Raw genomic sequence first — 19,919 nt, forward strand, 5'->3', positions numbered from 1 at the left:
CTCATTTCAATCAACTTCTGTGGACAGGATTAAGTCAGAGCAAATTCAGAACTCCTATTTACCATGTTAACCTTACGGAACAATATGCATCATTACATCAAATTTCCATTTTGTTTTCCTTAAGAAATTAAAGTTATAAATCTAATCTGCAAACTTTTGCTAAGTTCCAGGTTTATTCGTTCCATCCTTATCATGTTATAACATAATGAAGGATATGCTTTAAAATTAATAGCCATGCTTCAGAAGCAGGTATAGTATATTTTTGGTTTTCTTTTTTTCCTGAACAATTTTCTTTCTTTAAGACCCCTGTACCCTTGTGCTCTTCCTCATTCCACCTTTCAAAGAATCTGCTTTATGATCTGTCACTCACTCCTCCAAAGAGTAAATATCTGTCAGCTTTTCTAAGAGGATTTTTACTTCAATAGAGTCACATCTTTTGGTTATAGGGACTAAAACTTTTCAAATATCTTGTAGTCGTTAGCTAAAGGATGGAAAAGGGCATAATTTTTTGTTACTATGCCAATGAAGCTTTTTTAATGAGTCTTAGAAACACATTATTTTACTAATATCTCTATTATTGTACATGAGTCTATTTTGAAGAAATATTGACTAATACTTACTTAATCACAATTTGGAAATATTACTTCCTTTCTTTTCTTCTTGAGTTCCCGACCATCCAGCTTCCCAAACTACTGCCTTGCTATTTAATTGTTTTTGTTTTTCCTTTTTTCAACCACATTTAGAGGGTAAGACACACTGTAGGCTGAAGAAGCATTTGCATCAAAGAATGCATTTTCCATGTCCCTTTTTGTCTATAGCATTATTCACACATTAGCTTGTTTCCTTCTGAATTTGTTGGTAAATGTGTTGAAAGAAGGTAATTTAACAATCTCATAACTAAATTCATAGGAAATAGGAAACAAATACCTCCCAATGTATTTTGCTGCTTTTGACACATTTTATGGTTTACTTTTATCAATGTATATTTTTGGATAAATTAAACGCAAACATTTCTTTGAATGAGTAATAGCATTAAATAGGCAAGAGTCACAAGAGGTAAAATCAAACTTTTACATTTCCTATGAAATTAAAATAAATATTCTAGACATATTAACTAAATCATAATGTAATTTAAAAACACAATTATCTTTTTCTAGTAAGCTCAAACTGCCTCATAAAATTTAATTATGTATTTACAATTTAAGTTTCAGAATCTAGTACACTTGTTTTCCTTATATTTTATACCTCATGATATAATTGGAAAATAAGGAAATCAGAAAGTATCAAATTTATAAATCTAATACATAGTGAGGGACATAAAGAAAGTTAGCATCCACACTCAGTGAAGGGGTAAAATGGACATTTAAAGTGCTGAATTGGCTTGTTCACCATCACAAAACAATTTATGGAATTAAACTTCTTAGAAGTTTAATACACTTTCCAGAAAGTAGGAGTGCTCAGAATATAATGAAAAAAAAATCAGAAAGTTTCTCAAATGTCCGTTTGTATTGATAAATAGTCTTTTTTCTTTGTGAAAAAACTAGATATTATGCCTTGTTCATCTAGGGAAGAGATGCCTTTCCACTGGGTCTGTCCCCACATGGAGGGGCGGCCCTGAGACTAGCACTCTTAGCCTCTGCAAACTCTCCTACTCTTTCTAGGAGAAAGGGAGAGATGCGATTGATGAATTTAGGTTAAAGAAGCTTACCACACTTTGCTCATCTCCTCAGCATCTTTCTGAGAATAATGAGAAATCATTCTGTGGGATCTGCTTGCCTGCTGAGATCAGGCATTTTCACTCCTCCCTCCTTGCCTTGAGTTTTGTAGTCGCCTTACATTATCTAGCAATGTCCGTGATTTTAAGGGTAGATATACTTCATGCTGGAGTTGGGTATTAATAATCCCACTTGGCTCAGATCAATGTCATACTTATGAGTAGAGTCTTATCAGTAATAAAGGTTATATATATATATATATATATAGATGCAGATATATATAAAGAATTTATTTTCTCAGAATTTCAGAAGGCAGAAATCCAAAATCATGGCATTATTAGTATCATGCTTTGCGTGAAGACTGTCTGTGGCTTGCCAGCAATCCAAAATTCAAGCTCTGCCTCTATCACGTGGTCTTCTGTCTCTCTCTCTTTCTCCTATTTCTGCCTGTGTGTGAAATTCCCCTATTTATAAGGACTGCAGTCATATTAGATTAAGACTCACCCTGAATCAGCTTGGGAACATCTTAGCTAATAGGGTCTTTGAAGATCCTATTTATGAATGAGTTCACATCCACAGGATTGAGAGTCGGGGCTTGACCATGACTTTGTAAGGAACATGATTCAATCCATAACACCTCAATCTTAGTTTGATTAAAGCTTTGATGTTGAACTTGTTGAAATCTTTCAAAGGCTTTTTCTGTTCCCATTTGCATGGTAGAATGTTTTTAATTATCCTCTGATATGTTAATGTAAGAATTAATATTGGAAGTATTTTTTAAATGTAAAATCATTTTTACATCTTGGGCATAACCTGTCTGTTCATTTAATACATTGTTGTGTTGTATATGTTAGTAATTCATAGAGGATAACTACGGTTATGTGAGGGCTTGGCTGAAGTATTATTTTCATGGGGAGTCCTTTTGGTGAAATATCACATATTTACAAAAGCGCTATAAATTTCAAAGTACATTTTAACAAGTAGTTATAGAACAGATTTCAAAGTTTGGCATTGATTACAGCTCCACAGTTTCAAGGTTTTTTTCTTCTAGCTGCTCCAAGACGCTGGAGATTACAAAGAAACATCAATATGATGACTTAGTAGTCCCAGTCATTTGTTAAAGCCTAACTTCTGTGTTGTAATGCCTCTTTCTTCTATAAGCCTTCTCCCAAGCTTTAGGGATATTTGGGCTATGCCCGTTCTAACTTTTTTCATGTTGAAAAGGGATGTCAATAACATGGGATAGAGGGATGGAACTGGTTGATGTTCTTGGAAATACTGCCACTTCTGGTTTTCAGGATTTAACTGGCTTAGGAAGCATCTGAAGGTTTTAGGTTCCTGAAAAGTAAACTGAGTGCATGCAACTTTTATAGGATCACAGAGAGCAGGGTGTTATTTTAGGTTAATTGGAATGATATTGGTTGGCGTTTGGCAAACCAATTAGCAATTAAAAATATCTAGCTGAAAATTGCAGAATAGCCTCCAAAAGAGCTCTCAACCCTATTTGAAGTCTCTTAGCCACTGATAACTTATCCTGTTACATTCTTTTTCTCCTTTTGGTCAGGAAGGCATCATCGATCCCATGGTGCCAGGGCCAGGCTCATGCCTGGGAGTCATCTCTCACATTGCCAGAGAAACTTTCACCCTGGATGTCAGGTCCCACGTAGCTGGGAGGGTAGTGATTTCACTCTTAGAGAGAGAGAGAGCTCCCCTGGAAGTAACTCTTAAGAGCTAATTACATGTACACTTAATTTCTCCACTACAGAAATAAATTTCATAAGAGCAAGCTTGATGATCAGGAGCTTGGCCTATTAAGTTAGGAGTCCCTAGTGTTTGAGAGAATATCAGTGTTTTCCCAAGTATAAAAGTTTAATAGTTTCACATTTTTTCTCCAGTCCCTCAAGGGACATTACCAGTACTTTTTAATTATCTGCCCAACCTACTCTGAGATGTATCTGGGTATTACATTAAGCTACACAGAATTACAAGCCCTCAGTCCCATTCTGAGCTCCATGGGTTTGGGTGGTTTATACTATCCAGACAGGTTCAGTTAGATTGTGTGCTATGGAAAATTAAGGTTTTGGACAAATAAAACTCTCTCCCATTTGTCTTATACAGTAGGTGAAGTTCTAAAATACAGACACTGTCATCCTTTACCCTGTATTCTGATTTATCTTAGTCTCAACCAGACTGGCTTCACTCTTATCTCAAATGAAAGCCTGATCTCTTTTTTGGCTTCTTTAACAGTTGTTATATGTAGTAATGCTGACTTTCAGAGCTGCAGAGCTTGAACTCTGAGTGTTGGGTATTAACACAGGTACCCAGAGCTCTAGGGAAATATGAAGTTTATAGACAGCTCAGAATCTAGAAATAACACTTAAAGCTCAGGAATAAATGTGATTTCTATAAGAACTTACAATCGTGGTCCCAATTTTCTTATGAGTGTTTTCTAAAAGAGACCATACAATGTTTGTCCATTTGTTTCTGACTTACTTTGTGCAACATAATGTCTTCAAGGTTCATTCATCTCGTTGGGTGCCTCACCACTTTGTTCCTTTATGCAGCCACACAATATTCCGTCACATATACACCACAGTTCACCTTTCTACTTCTCAAAGATTAGATAATCTAATCAAAACAGTTTCCACCCTATAATATTCAGTCAAGGTTAAAAGAAATGGCTGTCCCCAGAAGATTGGGTCAGGATTGAAACATGACTTTTCTGAGGTACATAAGAGTTTCAAACTGGTATACTCATCATTAATTATGATCCTAGGTGTGAGTTTTTCATGCATGCCCTCTATCATATTGAAGAAGTTTCTTTTGATTCCTACCCATTGAAGTATTTTTTATTAGAAAAGGATGTTGGATTTTGTCAAATACTTTTTCAGCATCAATCGAGATGATCATGTGATTTCCCTCCTTTGATTTGTTAATATGTTGTATTACATTGATTGATCATCTTTCCTTGAGTCACCCTTGCATTCCTGGTATAAACCACACATGGTCACAATATATAATTCTTTTAATGCATCATTGAACTTGATTTGAAAATATTTTGTTGAGAATTTTTTCATCTATGTTCATTAATGAGATTCTGATTTAATCTAATTTAGATTAGATTTAACTACATTAAATCTTTAATGTAGTTTTCCTTTCTTGTAGCATCTTTACCTGGTTTTGGCATTAAAGTGATGTTAGCTTCATAAAATAAGTTAAGTACTGTCCCTTTTTCCTCAAAAGGAAAAAATTTGGAAGAGTTTGAGCAGAATTGGTGTTATTTATTTTGGGGATGTTTGGTAAAATTCTCTTGTGACATCATCTTACCTTGGAATTTTCTTTGTAGGAAAATTTTTGATGACTGATTGAATCTCTTTACTTGTGTTTGATTTGTTGAGATCTTCTATTTCTTCTTGAATCTGTGTTTTAATGAGTTTATCTATTTAATCTAAATTTTCTGGCTTATTAGCATATATTTGTCCATTGTATCCTCTTATGATGATTTTTAATTTCTTCATGGTTCATGTTAACAACCCCTCCTCTCATTTCTGATTTTTTAAATTTGTATCATCTTTTTCCCTTTGTCAGCCTAGCCAGGGGTCCATCAATTTTATTGATTTTTCTCAAAGAACCAAACTTTGCTTTTATTAATTCTTTCTATTTATTTTTGTTCTCCAATCCATTCATTTCTGCTTTGATAGTTATTTCTCCTTCTGTTTGCTTTTGGGTTGTTTTACTATGCTTTCTCTAATTCCTCCAGGTGAGCAGTTAAGAATTTGATTTTTACTATTTCTTCTTTTTTTTAATATCGACATTTAGGGCAATAAATTTCCCTCTCAGCTTTGCCTTTACCACATCTCATAAGTTAGGATATGTTGTATTTTCATTTTCATTCATTTCCTGATATTTTCTCTATTTCTCTTGCAATTTTTTTCTTTGTTTCATTGATTGTTTATGTGTGCTATTTAATATCCATACATTTATGGAAGTCTGGTTCTTTGATGGTTATTGATTTCCAGCTACATCCATTGTGGTCAGAGAAAGTGCTTTGAATAATTTCAATCATTTCAAATTTGTTAAGACCTGTTTTGTGCTCCAGTGATGATCTATCCTGGAGAACATTGCATAAACGCTTGAGAAGAATGTATCTCTTGGTGTTTGGGGGTGTAACAATCTATATATGTCTGTTATGTATAATTTATTGATCACATTGTTTAGGTTCTCTATTTCTTTATTGATCCTCTGTTTAGTTGTTCTGTCCATAGAGGAGAGCAGTATATCAAAGTCTCCCACTCTTATTGTTGAAATGACTATTTCTCCCTTTAATTTTGCCAATGTTTGCCTCATATACTTTGGAGTTCCTTAACTGGCAGCATAAATAATTATGATTTGTTATTTCTTCTTGAATTTTCTCTTTTATTAAGAGGTAGTGTTCTTCTTTGTCTCTTATATTTACATTTATAGTCTATTTTGTTTGATATTTGTTTAGCTAATCCTGCTTTCTTGTGGTTACACCTTGCATAGAACATTGTTTTTCTATCCTTTACTTTTAATCTATTTGTAACCTTGGGCCTAAGGTGAGTCTCTTATAAGCAGCATAGAGATGGATCAGATTTTTAAATCGATTCTGACAATCTGTGTCTTTCAACTGGTGAGTTTATTCCATTAACATCTACCAATATGAGAATGAACTGGTACAGAGCACTTGCATATCCAGGAGGTGACTGAACTAAACTATAGCCAAGTGGAGTAAGTATGTGGTTCTCCAGTTCGGAATGATGATCAGATTAAGGAATTGTAAAATCCTGGGAGTAAAGGGACTTGACCAACTGCAAGTGCAAAGTTTCTTAGATGTCTTATGCTTTATTTTAAAACAGCACACAAATTTTTCATTGGCACCCACAGATTGGGCCAATATAAACCAATGATGTTCAATTACCTGCGATCTATTAGTTGGATCAAGTTGATTTTATGACCTCAAGGACCAATCTCACAGCTATAAATACTCTTGAATTTGTACCAGTATATTGAGAAACACAAAAATCATAGGTCTTTAAACACTGAAATCTCTTTTAACTCTTTCTTTGAATATGGAGTTCCTGAGCTTGGGAATTGACAAAATCAGAGAAACTGTCTTTTTGCATCTTAAAGAGTCAGATGCTGGGCTAACTAAGGAAAACAATTATTCCTGATTGCACAATAAATAACACTTTTGCTTTCATCTATCTTCAACACTGTTTTTTTTTCTTCACTTTTGTGTTATTTTGTTACATGACTATCCTATTCAGCTTCAGTAAGTATATAAGAGAACATAGTCATGGAATACATTCTTACTACCTTTTTCTTCCTTAACGCTTAGAATAATGCTTCCATCATAGTATGAACTCAGTAACTAATAAAATTTCAAAACATTTTTTCTTTCCTTTTTACCATTAGTGTTTTGATTATTGCTTGAGAGTATCTTTTTACAAAAGGTGGTGATTGCTCTAAAAATACACTCTCTGAGAAGAATGGAAATAGCAGTCTTCTTTTTACTTCAGAGAGGTTCTGAACTGTACATATCTGCAATTCTTTCCACTTGAATGCAAATTAAAAGACTGGAAGCCTGTGATTAGGGGAGGAGGTGGATAGGAGTGATTCTCTGAGTATATTTATGATGCTAACAATGCAATTTACTGCATCTTTGAGGCTGTGCAATTAGATATTAAAATTTCTCATAACTAGAAATGTTCTCAGTCAGTGGGAATTAACTGTAGACAGTTTCAGATACTCTGGGGATAATTTGGCTAGCTAGAAGGCCTAGAGCTATATATTAAAAAATGTCATTTAGGGAAAAATTTATTTGTTCTTCACATTAATCTTCTGGTTAATTATATTGGGAAATATAAATGCATGTAAAATATGAGGAGAAAACCATTAATTCTTTTATACTCTAAAATAAACTTAAAAAGATACAATATGGCAACTAGAAAATAGTCCCTCAAGCCATAATTTATTGACCTTTCTTTCTAAAGGGCTAATTAGTTTTACACAAAATTAAGGGTTTCACTTACTGTGTTTTACTGATTTAATTTAGATACCCCGTTCTTATTTGCATTAGTTGCCCCTATTTTACTTTCTCTGATTTTCTTATGCTCAAACCAGTATTTCTAATTGGATATTGAGATGAGGAAGTGATAAGCATATCTACAATAGTTGGATAGATTTATCAAATATGCACGGCAATCACAACCGCAAGTTCTTATCACATTATGTTCTTGGCATCTTTCTTACATGGTTTATTCTGACAAGAAGGCCATAAAACTGACTTTAAAGAAGGAACAATAAGCAATGTCGGGAACAATGGAGTTGGACACAAGGAGATTTATTTTAGGTAACTATATGTAGTATACTATTTACACCATTATATTTAGTAATGATTCGATTAAAGCTGGACTCATGTCAAACGACAAGCCACAACAGTTCAGAGAATGGCAGAAATTGCACAATCAACAACTTGCTTTTGGGTCACGGATGCATTCAATTGGCATTCTTTATGGAAGATGTAGCAATAATTGGCCCAGGTATGGCTGAGGTGAGAATGACGCCCAGGGAAGGCATTTGTATGCTCAGGGTCCTGATAGCATTAATTACCACGGGGAAACTTTTGCTTCATAATTTACATGATCGAATATAATCACTGAAGACAGCATCTTGAAACAGTTCAATTTAAAAAGACAGAATGCTGTCAACTCAATAAAGGAAATGTGTATTAATTTTCACAGTGTCAGTGGTGATTCCTTTGTTTGGAATTTTAAAAATTATCCCAATTTAAATAAAAGGTATTTCAGATGGTACAATATAAATGCTTTAATCAAAATTGTTACAGCAAATATTTTGGTTGCATATCTTCCATTGAGATGTATTAAAAATAGCAAAACAAAACAAATAAGGCAAAAAAGGACAGCCATCCTGCATACCAGCAGGCAGGTACTCACTTAGCATGGCGAATGTCTGGCAGCGACCTCTCGAGAGCAATATTGTTGCTGACAAAAATATTGAAACCGTTTTCCTTGTAAGCGGAATCATCGTGGTCCTCCTCAGTGAGAGGATATGGCTTCCCATGTTCGCCTTTCCCTGGCAGGAGAAAACAAAACAGGGTTAACCTCTGTGCGCAAGCCGCTTCATCTGCGAGCACGGACGGGTGCCCTGAAAGAACACAGCCGTTTGCTCTTCCGTTTCTAAGCTCCATGCAAGGCCCAAGTAGTCAGGCTTTAATTTTTATTGTACTATTATTTATCTCATTTTTCTTATTTAGAACAACTAAATATACTTACTGTATAAAGTAAAGAACTCAGAAATATATGACACCGAAGGTAAAACCTTCCAGAGACACCTACTTGTAAATTTTAAGTGAAGTTTCCCAATGTCAGTGTACAGTTATTAACATGTTATTTTTTTCAAAATAGATTCTATATAATTTGATTTTTTGCAAAATATTGTATATCGAGGACATCTTTTCATTTATTTTCAGCTGATATTATCTGATCATATCGCACTTTACAGTACTCCACTGCATTTATAGTTTTAAGTTATTTTTAATTTTCCCTATTACAAGCAATATTGCAGAACACATTGTCTGTCTTTCTTAGAAATGCATTTCTGGAAGGACAATAATAATTTCCCAGAAATTACTAGAAATGAAATTGCTGGAATATCTTTAATGTGAGTATGACTTTTCACACATCCTCAGGAATATTGGATATTTCCAAAATAATTGGTAAAATATATATTGTTCATACTTTAATTTGCATTCTCTTGATTGACAAAGGGATTAATAATCTTCTAATTTTAGTACTTGTATTTCTTACCTTGTAAACTGATTGTTCAGAGATTAAAAAATAATTTGTATAGCTTATCATTAAATATACTGCAAGTTTTCTAAGTTGAAACAATTTAAATATAGTTTAAGATTTTGTTATCCAAATGATTTTATTTTTCCCTTTATAGTTTCTCATCTACATATTATATTAAGAAAAAAGACCATCCCATTTTAAGATTGTTTTACAAATTAACATAAATTCAGAATTTTAACTACATTGCATTTTTGTTTATCTGTTAAAAATTTTGAAGCAGCTAGAACTTGTTTTGGGGTAAGAAGTGAGGCAACAATCAAACCCTATTATTTCTCAAATGACTAGACAGTTTTAGGAATGGCATTGACTGAATAATTTGTCTTTCCCTTTGGCTTTAAAACGTAACGCAAAATATGGGTGTATTTACTTGTTCATAACAAGGAATTTCCAGGAAGTTCTTCTAGTCTGACAATTCAATTCTTCCATTGGAAACAGTATAGAATAGAAAAACAACGTATTTTCATATTGCACATAGCCGCATCTTATTGCATTCTTGTGTCTGTGTGCACGTGTGTGTGATTGTGTGATTGTGTGTGTGTGTCTGTTCTTTTGTTTTTTTTAATCAGAGATGTGGATTTACAGAACGATAATGCAAAAAAACATTCGCATTTTAAATCTTATTACTACCATTTTGCGTTGGCATAGTACATTTGTTACAATTGATGAAAGTACAATTTTATACACTAACTGTAGTCCATGGCTTAACTTAGGGTAGGTTCATGTATTTTTTCTTTTAAAGTCCATGTATTTTACAAATTTTAAAATTCTGTTACCATATATACAACCTAACATTTCCCCTTTTAACCATATTTGGATATGTGTTTCAGTGCTGTTAATTACACTCACGATAATATGATACCATCATGACCATATATTATAAAAATATTACTCTCCTTTCAAATGGAAAACTACACACATTTATTTATTATTTTTGTCTGTGGCACAGGCAGGCTCCAGGCATTGAACCTGGGTCTCCAGCACAGCGGTGAGAATTCTGCCACTCGGCCACTGGTGCACCGCCCAGAATTATATACATTTTAAGCCTTAATTCCCTATTATCTTTCCCTTGATACCATTAGGTTTTGTTGATTCTTTTTATTGACTTTTTGTTCTCTGATTCACTTATCTCCACTCTAATCTTTATTATTTCCTTCCTTTTGCTGGCCCTGGGTTTAGTTTGGTTTGTTTTCTTTCCTAGGTCTGGTTTTCAGGTTAGGTCTCTGGTTTGAAGTTTTTTTTATTTTTCTAATGTAAGCATTTTAGAGCTATTAATTTCCCTTCAGCACTGCTGTTGCTGCATCTCATAAGTTTTGTTATATAGTATAAGTCTCCTAATGTAATATTGAACAGTTTCTCCCTTCAAATCTGTCAATATGTGCCTCCTATAATTTCGGGCTCTGCTTTAGGTACATCGGTATAATTGTTATATTTGTGGTTTAATCGACTCCTTTTTCAGTATATAATGACCATTTTCCCTCAAATTTTTTGACATAATTCTATTTTATCTGACATTATTGTAGCTATCCTAGTCCCCTTTTGGTTACTACATGCATGGTATATATATTTTTTCCACTTTCAACCTTCTATTGTCCTTGAATTTAAGATGAGTCCCTTGGAAACAGCATATAGTTGTGTCATGTTTGTTTTTTTTTTAACCCACTCTGCCAATGTCTGCCATTTGACTGCAGAATTTAATCCATTCACATTTAAAGTCACTGCAGATAATACAGTACTTTCTTCTACTATTTTGCTAGTTTTTGCATGTTAGACCTTTTTTGTCATTGAATTGTTCCATTATTGCCTACTTTTATATTTATTTGGGTTTTTTTTTTTTTTAATGTTTTACCATATGGAATGCCTTCTCATTTCTATCTGGATATATTTTTCCAATTTTTTTTTTTGTGGTTATCATGGGGCTAGAATTTAACTTCCTAAATATATAACAATCATATTTGTCTTGATTCGAACATGACTTTAATAGCATACCCATACACTTTTCCCAGACCCCTCTCTCCCCCGACCTTTTCTTATACTTGTTAATAATATCTCGGTGCATTTTTAGCTCTAAAACCATAAGATTAACATTTGGTTTTATGTATTTGCATTTTAGAAACTGCAGCAAGTAAAAATTAGAGTTAAATATGAAAAAATACAATATAATAGTATTTGTTATTATTACCCAAATACTTAACCTTGCAGAAAGTCTTTATTTCTGTATAGCTTCTAACCATTGTCTAGTACAGTGTCTTTTCCTTTCAGTCCAAGGAATCCCCTTAGGCATCGCTTGTAGGGCATGTTTAGGTGATGAACTCTTTCAGCTTTTCTTTACTTGGGAATGTCTTAATCTCACCCTCATTTTTGAAAGAAAGTCTCACCAGATATAAACTTTTGGGCTGGCAGTGATTTTCATTCAGCACTTTAAGTATTTCACATCTTGCCTTCTTAGGTTCATGGTTTCTGTTGAGAAATTGGCGATCAAGCCAATTGGAACTGCCTTGTAGATAATACGTGGCTTTTCTCTTGCAGCTTTCAGAGCGCTCTCCTTGTCTTTGTATTCTGTATGTGATCACCATATGATGGGGTGTATTATTCTTTACGTTTATTATTATTATTATTTTGGTGTTTTCTGGGCTTCTTGGATGTGCATGTTTACATCTTTTGCTAAATTTGGGAAGTTTTCTGTCATCATTTCTTTGAATATTCCTTTTGTCCCTTCTTTCTTCTTCTACGACTCTAGTTATGGGTATATTTGTAAGCTTAATGGTGTCCCAGAGGTGGCTGATGCTATTTTCCCTTTGATGATTCTCTCTTCTTCCTACTTCCCATGCTGACTCATTTCAATTGCTTGTCTCAACATTTACTGATTCTTTCTTCTGTCGACTCCAATTTGCTTCTGAGACCCTCCTAGAAACTGTCCATTTCAGTTACTGGGTCTTTATCCCCAGTAGTTCTGCTTGGTTGCTTTTTATAATTTCTATCTCTTTACTTAGATTCTCATATTACTATTTCCAGAGAAGTTTTCCCAGCCAGTCTTTCTCAGGAGGCACAAGGTCAGGAACCCACAAGGGAGTATAGATGGACTGAAAAACTGCCCTGGGGAGGGTCAGAAAGGGCACAGAGATCTGCTTCTGTGGCTCCCCAAATCTGGGCTCTTTTGACTACCCAGCAAATGAAGTTCTTCAACTATGCCCTCGGCTCTGAGGAAGCCAGGTGTCTTGAAGTCCCCTCAGTCACCTTTGTCTGGGGTGTGTTGGAATAAAAGCCAAGCTCTGAGCCAGGCTTCCAGGGATCCCAAGTGACTAATCAAAAGCCATGATCAGGGACACACCGGTGCCATCCCGATTTTGGGAAGTGGATTTCTACAACCCTTTCTGGCAACAAGCAAGCAAGCCAGGGCCTGGACCCCAACCCTGGCTACATCAAGATTGGGGGTTTGGGTAAAAGTAACTACCATGGGGAGATAGCAATTTACTGTTCTTTATCATAAATTTACCAGCCTCTTCCTTTCACTCTTCCCTGGTGAAATCCAGTATTCTACTGGGCTGAGTTTCAAAATAGTTGATTCAGATGGTTTCCTCCTATTTAACTTTCTGGTTGAGGAACTGATGTTGGAGTTTCCACTCAGCCATCTTCCTGCAATCCCCCCACAGCCTTGCTGTTTCAGAGCTCTCCTGAATATCATGTTTCTTCTACAAGAATATTATTCTCACTTCAGTATTTTTAAAACAGTCCCTTTTGGAGTTAGCTGGAGGCCACATTTAATTTATCAGTTTATCCTTGGAGAACTGATGTTTGTGCTTATTTTCTTAACCATATTTCAAGCCCACATGCCTTGGATCTCAGCAGAAATTCAGGCAATTTTCTTTTATTCCTGTGCATTTCTTGTTTCTTTCTTTCTTTTTTTTTTTGTAGGCATGTTGATCTCTTCATTGCATTATGAGAAGTATCTTTCCTTCCATTACATTTTCTAAGTGGCAGTACTAAAGCTATTGACCTTTGCATTCATTTATTTAAGCAGTCAGCTCACTGATATCTTATTTTTTTCTAATAAACTCTTTTTTATCTTCAGTGTTCTCTAGGTACATACTCATTTTATTTCAAACAGCAATATTTATTCCCTCCTCTAATACAACTGGAAAAGTCTTAGATGGATTTCCTGTCTAATTCTAAGCTAATGATAAATAACCTTGTTCTAAAAGGCACTTATGCTAGTGTTGACTTAACTGTGACTGCTCCTAAATGTTTCAGATGTAAGCAGAGGACTGATACAGGAGTGTGTGCACACATCTGAGTCTGTGTCTGATTCTGCCTATATGTGTATTTATAATTTATGTTAATGAAATATCCTTCCAGTACCTTTTTAATGGCTGTTTTTCATTAACAGAATATTAACTTTATCAGATGCTTTTATAAAGTCTGTAGAAATTTTTATATTTTTCACCTGATTAACCTTTGATTTGGCAAACAATATTATTTGTTTTTAATCACTGGGATCCAAATGCTTTGTCAGGGAATTTAATTTCTGTATCAGTGATCACTCAAGTAAAAGAAAAAGCATGTTTTTGAAGTTTCTAGTTTCTGTCCTAATGACGTCAATCTCAGTGTAGCTGACAGCAGAGATGAAACAGCTGGAAATTGATAAGCGATTACATACTCAAGACACAGACCGAAAATTTCTCCAATTTCAAGGGGAAAAACAATATTTTTTTAAATGTTTGACTTTAGGCATAAAAATGTTATGGGATTTCATCTGTTTCCCTGCTTTGATGTCTTAGGAGAATGTGCTACTTACTACTTTTCAGATTAAATGGAAAACATAATTTAATCAGAAATTTCATAAATACAACAGCTAATTATTGAGCTTCCACTGTGTACACAGTACAAAGTGTGATATATATTTGGCTCAATACATTTAGTCACACTATGAATTAGACATTTCTATGCTCATGTTGCATTAGAACTTATATAATTTTTGGTGTTAACTTGGTTTATACGCCAGCCCCTGGATCCTATTTAATAAGGATTAGTGAGTAGTAGCCTTTTTTTCTTCCAGAAACTCATATGTTTTGAATTTATATATCCTATGTAGAATATATACATGCTAGTTTCTTTTCAACAATTTTTTGTAGAGATATTTTTAATGCTGAGCTCTAAAATTCAGCTAATTTCATGACGCAAACAAAAAATTTTCAAGTTACACGTTCATTAAAACACCTGTCAATCAAAAGGAAATGCATTTTCTTCCTATAATTTACTCTTCAGATTGATAAGTCTCCTGAGAGAAATCTTTTCAAATGAATGAGTGATCCTATAAAATCTTAAAGCAAAAACTATGAGTCACCAATTATGGGAAACTGGAAATTTCTTCATTGTCACTGTGAGAAGAGGTTTTAAAATTTTATGTTCCTCTGCACAGAGCCAGCAGTTTTTACTGCAGATTCTACCAATTCATCTTAAGTTTTAATATGTTGTGCCTCAAGGTCTATAACATGTCATGTGGTTTGATGTTTCTTTTGCAAAACAGCAACCCTCTGTGGATGGTTAAATTAAGAAACCTGAAAAAAGACATGTTGCTAATCTTCATCTCCATTCCTGTGCATGGGAACCTATTGTAAATAAGACCTTTCAAAGGTGTTATTTTTAGTTAAGGGGTAGCCAACTGACTTAGGGAAGGTCTTAATCCATCAATTGGAGCCTTTAAAGGGGAAAAAGCCAGAAACAAAGAAAGCTACAGGCAGGATCCAAAGGGAAGCCAGCAGATAATGGAAGGGCAGACACAGAGAATTCACCACAATACAAAAGGCAGAGGCTCACACCAAGGAATCCCGAGGACTGCAGCAAACAAGCACCAAAATGACACAGGGATAGCATGATGTGTAGTATTTTTTATGGTGTCTGGGCAAGCTAAGACATCCTCTAAACAAACAGGTATATACTTAACAATACAGTATAATTCAATTATTCTTAGAGTGACTATTAGACTACTAGTATACTTCTTTCAGCTCATTAATTAATTATATTATTTTTGTTTTCAGTAGTAAATTCAAACCAGAATCCTTTGTTTCAAATGAGAAATATTGAACCATTTGCTATGCTTATAATAGTATGTGAGCTATGAGATATTTTATATAATCAAAAATAAAAATTAATACTATATATATATTTTTGGGGGTGATGCACAGTCTGGGAATTGAACCAGGGTCTTCTGCATGGAAGACAGACATTCTACCACTGAGCCACCCATGCACTCTATTTTTATATAACAATTACGCAGAAAAGTTATTGTCTTACAAATGTTTCTGATACTATGTATATTCAAGGAGGATAGCAGATATATAACATGGAATTAATATTAATTTTCTCATTACTCTCATATTTGACCTGATATTTATCCCTGGCAAAAATAGCATTTTATTTAGCATGTCAGAATCATAGACTAGCCTGACTATCAATTTCTGACATGTTTGTTATCTGCTGTATGCCACACTAGGTAGGGAAATAGAAAATGGATATAATATGACCCCTAGCTTGAAAGCATACACTCTGAGCAGAAAAACACAGAGTAAACCTGTAAAACTACTTTTGTGAGAAGGAAATGTGTTATTTGTGAAAATGAGTGAATGGGACAATAAGCCCTATAAGAGTTTCAAACTGTGGGAAAAGAGAAGTTTAGTATTCTTGGAAACGCCAGCTGTAGAAAGTGAGATTTTAGCTCAAACTTGAAGGATAGTGTCACATTTAAATTTTTCAAAAGGGTCTGAAGAGGGGGAGACTTTACAGAAAAAGGATATGACATGAATTTCTAGGGGCCAGAATTTTGAAGGATGCTGTTTGGAAAATAATGAACAGACTATTTAAATAGATTGAAATCTCAGAAGACAGAATAGTGAGAGGTATGTCAGAGGGAAAAAATATCTAGTGACAGTTCAAGATATTTGAACTATTTCTTGGAGGCAATTAGAGCATAAGAAGCATTTTAACTTTTTCTGAGTTTTCTGACTGCTGAGAATAAGCCATTGGAAAATTTGGAAAAAAACATTTTCAGGACTTTGCTCAACTATAAACTTCCTGTAGCGATCTTTATAACCACCCTGCTTAAACCAGCATACACAGCAGTCCATGCCCTCTGTACTTCTCAAGTCAGCTTTATTTTTGCCATATAATTCTTATCATTCTAAGTTATGTTTTCATCCATTTATTGACTGTCTCCCCACTGGAATGTAAGTTCCATGAAATAATGGACTTTGTTCTGTTTTCCCATAATATTCCCAGAACCTCGAAGAATATCTACCATGTAGCATAACTCAATAAATATTTTATAAACAGGACAGAAGTAAGAGTGATTGAGAATGACTTGGGCTTATCACCCAAAGGAAATAAATGAAGTTATTCATTTTATTTATTCTAAATCACATATTGAGCACCAACCATGACACAGGAGCTGGGGATTCAAGGATCAATACCATAGTTATTATTTTTTCATTCAACATTAAGAAAAAGGAAAAAAAATAGATTTCTATTTAAAATTCTATTGTAATAATCTGTAAGATCTTTGAGAGCTGAAATTATGTCTTTCTATCTTTGGATCAATAACTATTAGTGTAGTACTTGGTTCATGGTGTGCTCCTTAAAACACCTGTGAAATAAATGGATGGGAATAAGGTATTTTCCAAAACATCCTTGTATCAAGAGGACAGAGGACAATGAGAGAGGGCACATAAGATACATGAAGGAAACTATACCATAAGCAGAAACAAAGGAAGAAGTGTCTCAGAGATGGTATGGGCCATGGCTTAATTCGGTGCATTTAGTAATTATGATGCTCATCTGACATGGCTGGGGCATGGTTCTTTATAAGGTAGAGCAGTAGGAGAAGTTGCTGGAGAAGTAGGCAGGACCAGAATTTGGAAGACCTTATGTGCATTTTAAGAGACAACATGGTATGTCTCATTTGTGTTTTTGAAAGATCTGCTTGGCCAAGAGGATAGAGAGAGAGAGGGAAGGGAAAGAGATAAAAAGAGAAGAAATGAAAAGAAAGCAAGTTGCAGGGGGTGGAGAGTAGAGGCAGAGAGCGAATAACAGCTAAATTAAAATGAGAATCAGTTTGGCATGACATTCTTCTATCTTTAACATCAGCTCCTAAAAGGCATGGAACAGTCTTCAATGTTCTTAGAGAACCATAGTTGGACTTAAAGTTCTATGCTCAATCAAGCCATCAATTAAAATAAGAGGATAGTGGTATTGTTTTTGTGTATTAATAAAGAGCTCTGGATCCATTATGGTGGAATAATTTGAGGATTTTCTCCTAAAAAAATGCAAAAGGACTGCAAGAAAGAGGAAGAGAGATGAAAGATAAAAGAGCATTGTATTCATTGTATTCATGACTTTTACTATATGAATCCTCAAATAAACTGCTAGAAGTAATGACTAAAAAGCAAAGGCACAATGTAAAAGCAAAATAAGAACTTGCTCAGAACCACAATTATATATATGATTTAGCAAAACAAATTATTGAGAGTATCTAAGCAGAAGGTTGTAGTAACTATATTGGAAAGCACATACACATATTGATTCATTGTTAATATTGCTAGAAGATAAAATTTAATGGATATTAAAATACAAAGTTTATGAAATATATAAGAAAAATAATTGGATGAATAGCTCCTAAACTATGAGGACAAAATGGAACAAATCGATCTAACTAAAAACTGGGAAAAAATGAAAGAAATAATAAGACCACTTAAACTGATAATACAAAACAAGATACCAGGAATGATGGCAAGCATTTTATTTCTATAATATATGGGGATAGGATAAATGCTGTATCCAAAGATAGATTCCTCTTGGATCAGAAAACAAAAATCTAGCATAGCCTATTTAAAGAAGCAGAAATAACAATGATGTAGAATGGAGAAAAAGGTATACCAAGCAAAAGATAAGAATGAGAAAATCATGTGTTTCAATATTTATATCAAACCAAAAAGAAAAGAAATGTCATTAAAAAGTCTAATGTATACAGTTAGACTTAATAAAGCAAGAAAATTAAATAATAACCCTATTTACTTATAAGTTATCTATATGTTAGTATCCTTAAAGCTACTAACATTTTACCATTGTGTGTATGTATATATATATATATAGATAGATAGATAGATAGATAGATAGATAGATAGATAGATAGATAGATAGATAGAGAAAAAATTGAAATACAAGAGAAATGACACCCCAACTAGGGAACCATTGATGAACACAATGAAATCGAGGAGGCCTGCAGCATCATCCGAAGCCAATTCTGGCTCAGGCTGAGAAATGGGTTTGACTGCGGTGGAAGAATTCTGGTGGTCATGAGGGTTCACATCACAAATTAGAAAATAGAGGAACCTGGACTTCCGGACTGATTTTCTCAACAAGCCATTTGTTGCATTCTAGAACATGCAGAAGGCTAAGATCTGGCCAGAAGACTCTGAATGGAAGAGGGAAATCTTCACAAGTCAGGCTTTGTAGAGGAGAAAAATTCCCACTACTAAGAAGGGAAATTTCACAAATACACAAGCGCGGCATTCCTCAAAACATTTGCAGATTTTGAAGTCCAGGTGGGAGGCTAAAGAGTTAAGCACATGGAGAAAACATGAAAAATTGCACGAGAGAATCAGAATCAATATTCTTAAAAAATTAAATAGAAACACCGGAGATACATATATACACACATATCAAATTCAGAGCTCAGGGAATGGTCTTGAAAGGACACTGAAGTCAGTAGAGGACTGGCCAATAGAAAAGATTGAAACTGAAAGTCTAAATTCGGTAGAAAACTGGCCAATAGAAAATGTCCAAACAGAGAAGGAAAACTGAAAAGAAGAGAACTGAGTTAAGTGGCTTGCGAGTTATAAAGAAGGAAAAAGTACATGGGAAAACATAGGTATGTGGAAAATATATAATACTATCAACTAGTAAAACCATTAACTGCAATTTCTTACGAAGTTTACAGCCTATGTAGAAGTAAAATATATAACGAACATAGCAAAAAGGGCAAGCTAAGGGTCAAGTGTTATAAACTGTTGGTTTTCCATTATTCTGGAAGTGGTGTAAGTCCTAATTAGGGTGAAGTGTAATAAGTCAAGAAGATATACTGAAATCTTGAGGGAAAAACTAAAAATAGCATGAAAATGTATAATACGTTCTAACAAAGGAGAAAAATGAAATAATAAAAATATACTATATTCATGGAACAAAAAACAGTAAGGGAAGAACTAAGAATTGAATAACAAATGTGCCATAAAGAAGATAAAGAATGAAAAAAATGAATTAT

The 19,919-nt window shown here is 34.2% G+C and overlaps 1 protein-coding gene across 1 annotated transcript in view; it reads right to left on the reverse strand.

The window, feature by feature from the left end:
* Positions 1–19,919, reverse strand: part of GALNTL6 (polypeptide N-acetylgalactosaminyltransferase like 6) — a 1,241,919-nt gene that overhangs the window by 741,040 nt on the left and 480,960 nt on the right. Inside the window, exon 4 of the mRNA XM_077144652.1 lies at positions 8,693–8,831. Coding sequence (XP_077000767.1) covers positions 8,693–8,831 — 139 coding nt within the window. The remainder of the gene's footprint in view (positions 1–8,692; positions 8,832–19,919) is intronic.

This window comes from Tamandua tetradactyla, chromosome 26, assembly GCF_023851605.1.
Source record: "Tamandua tetradactyla isolate mTamTet1 chromosome 26, mTamTet1.pri, whole genome shotgun sequence".
NCBI lineage: Eukaryota > Metazoa > Chordata > Mammalia > Pilosa > Myrmecophagidae > Tamandua > Tamandua tetradactyla.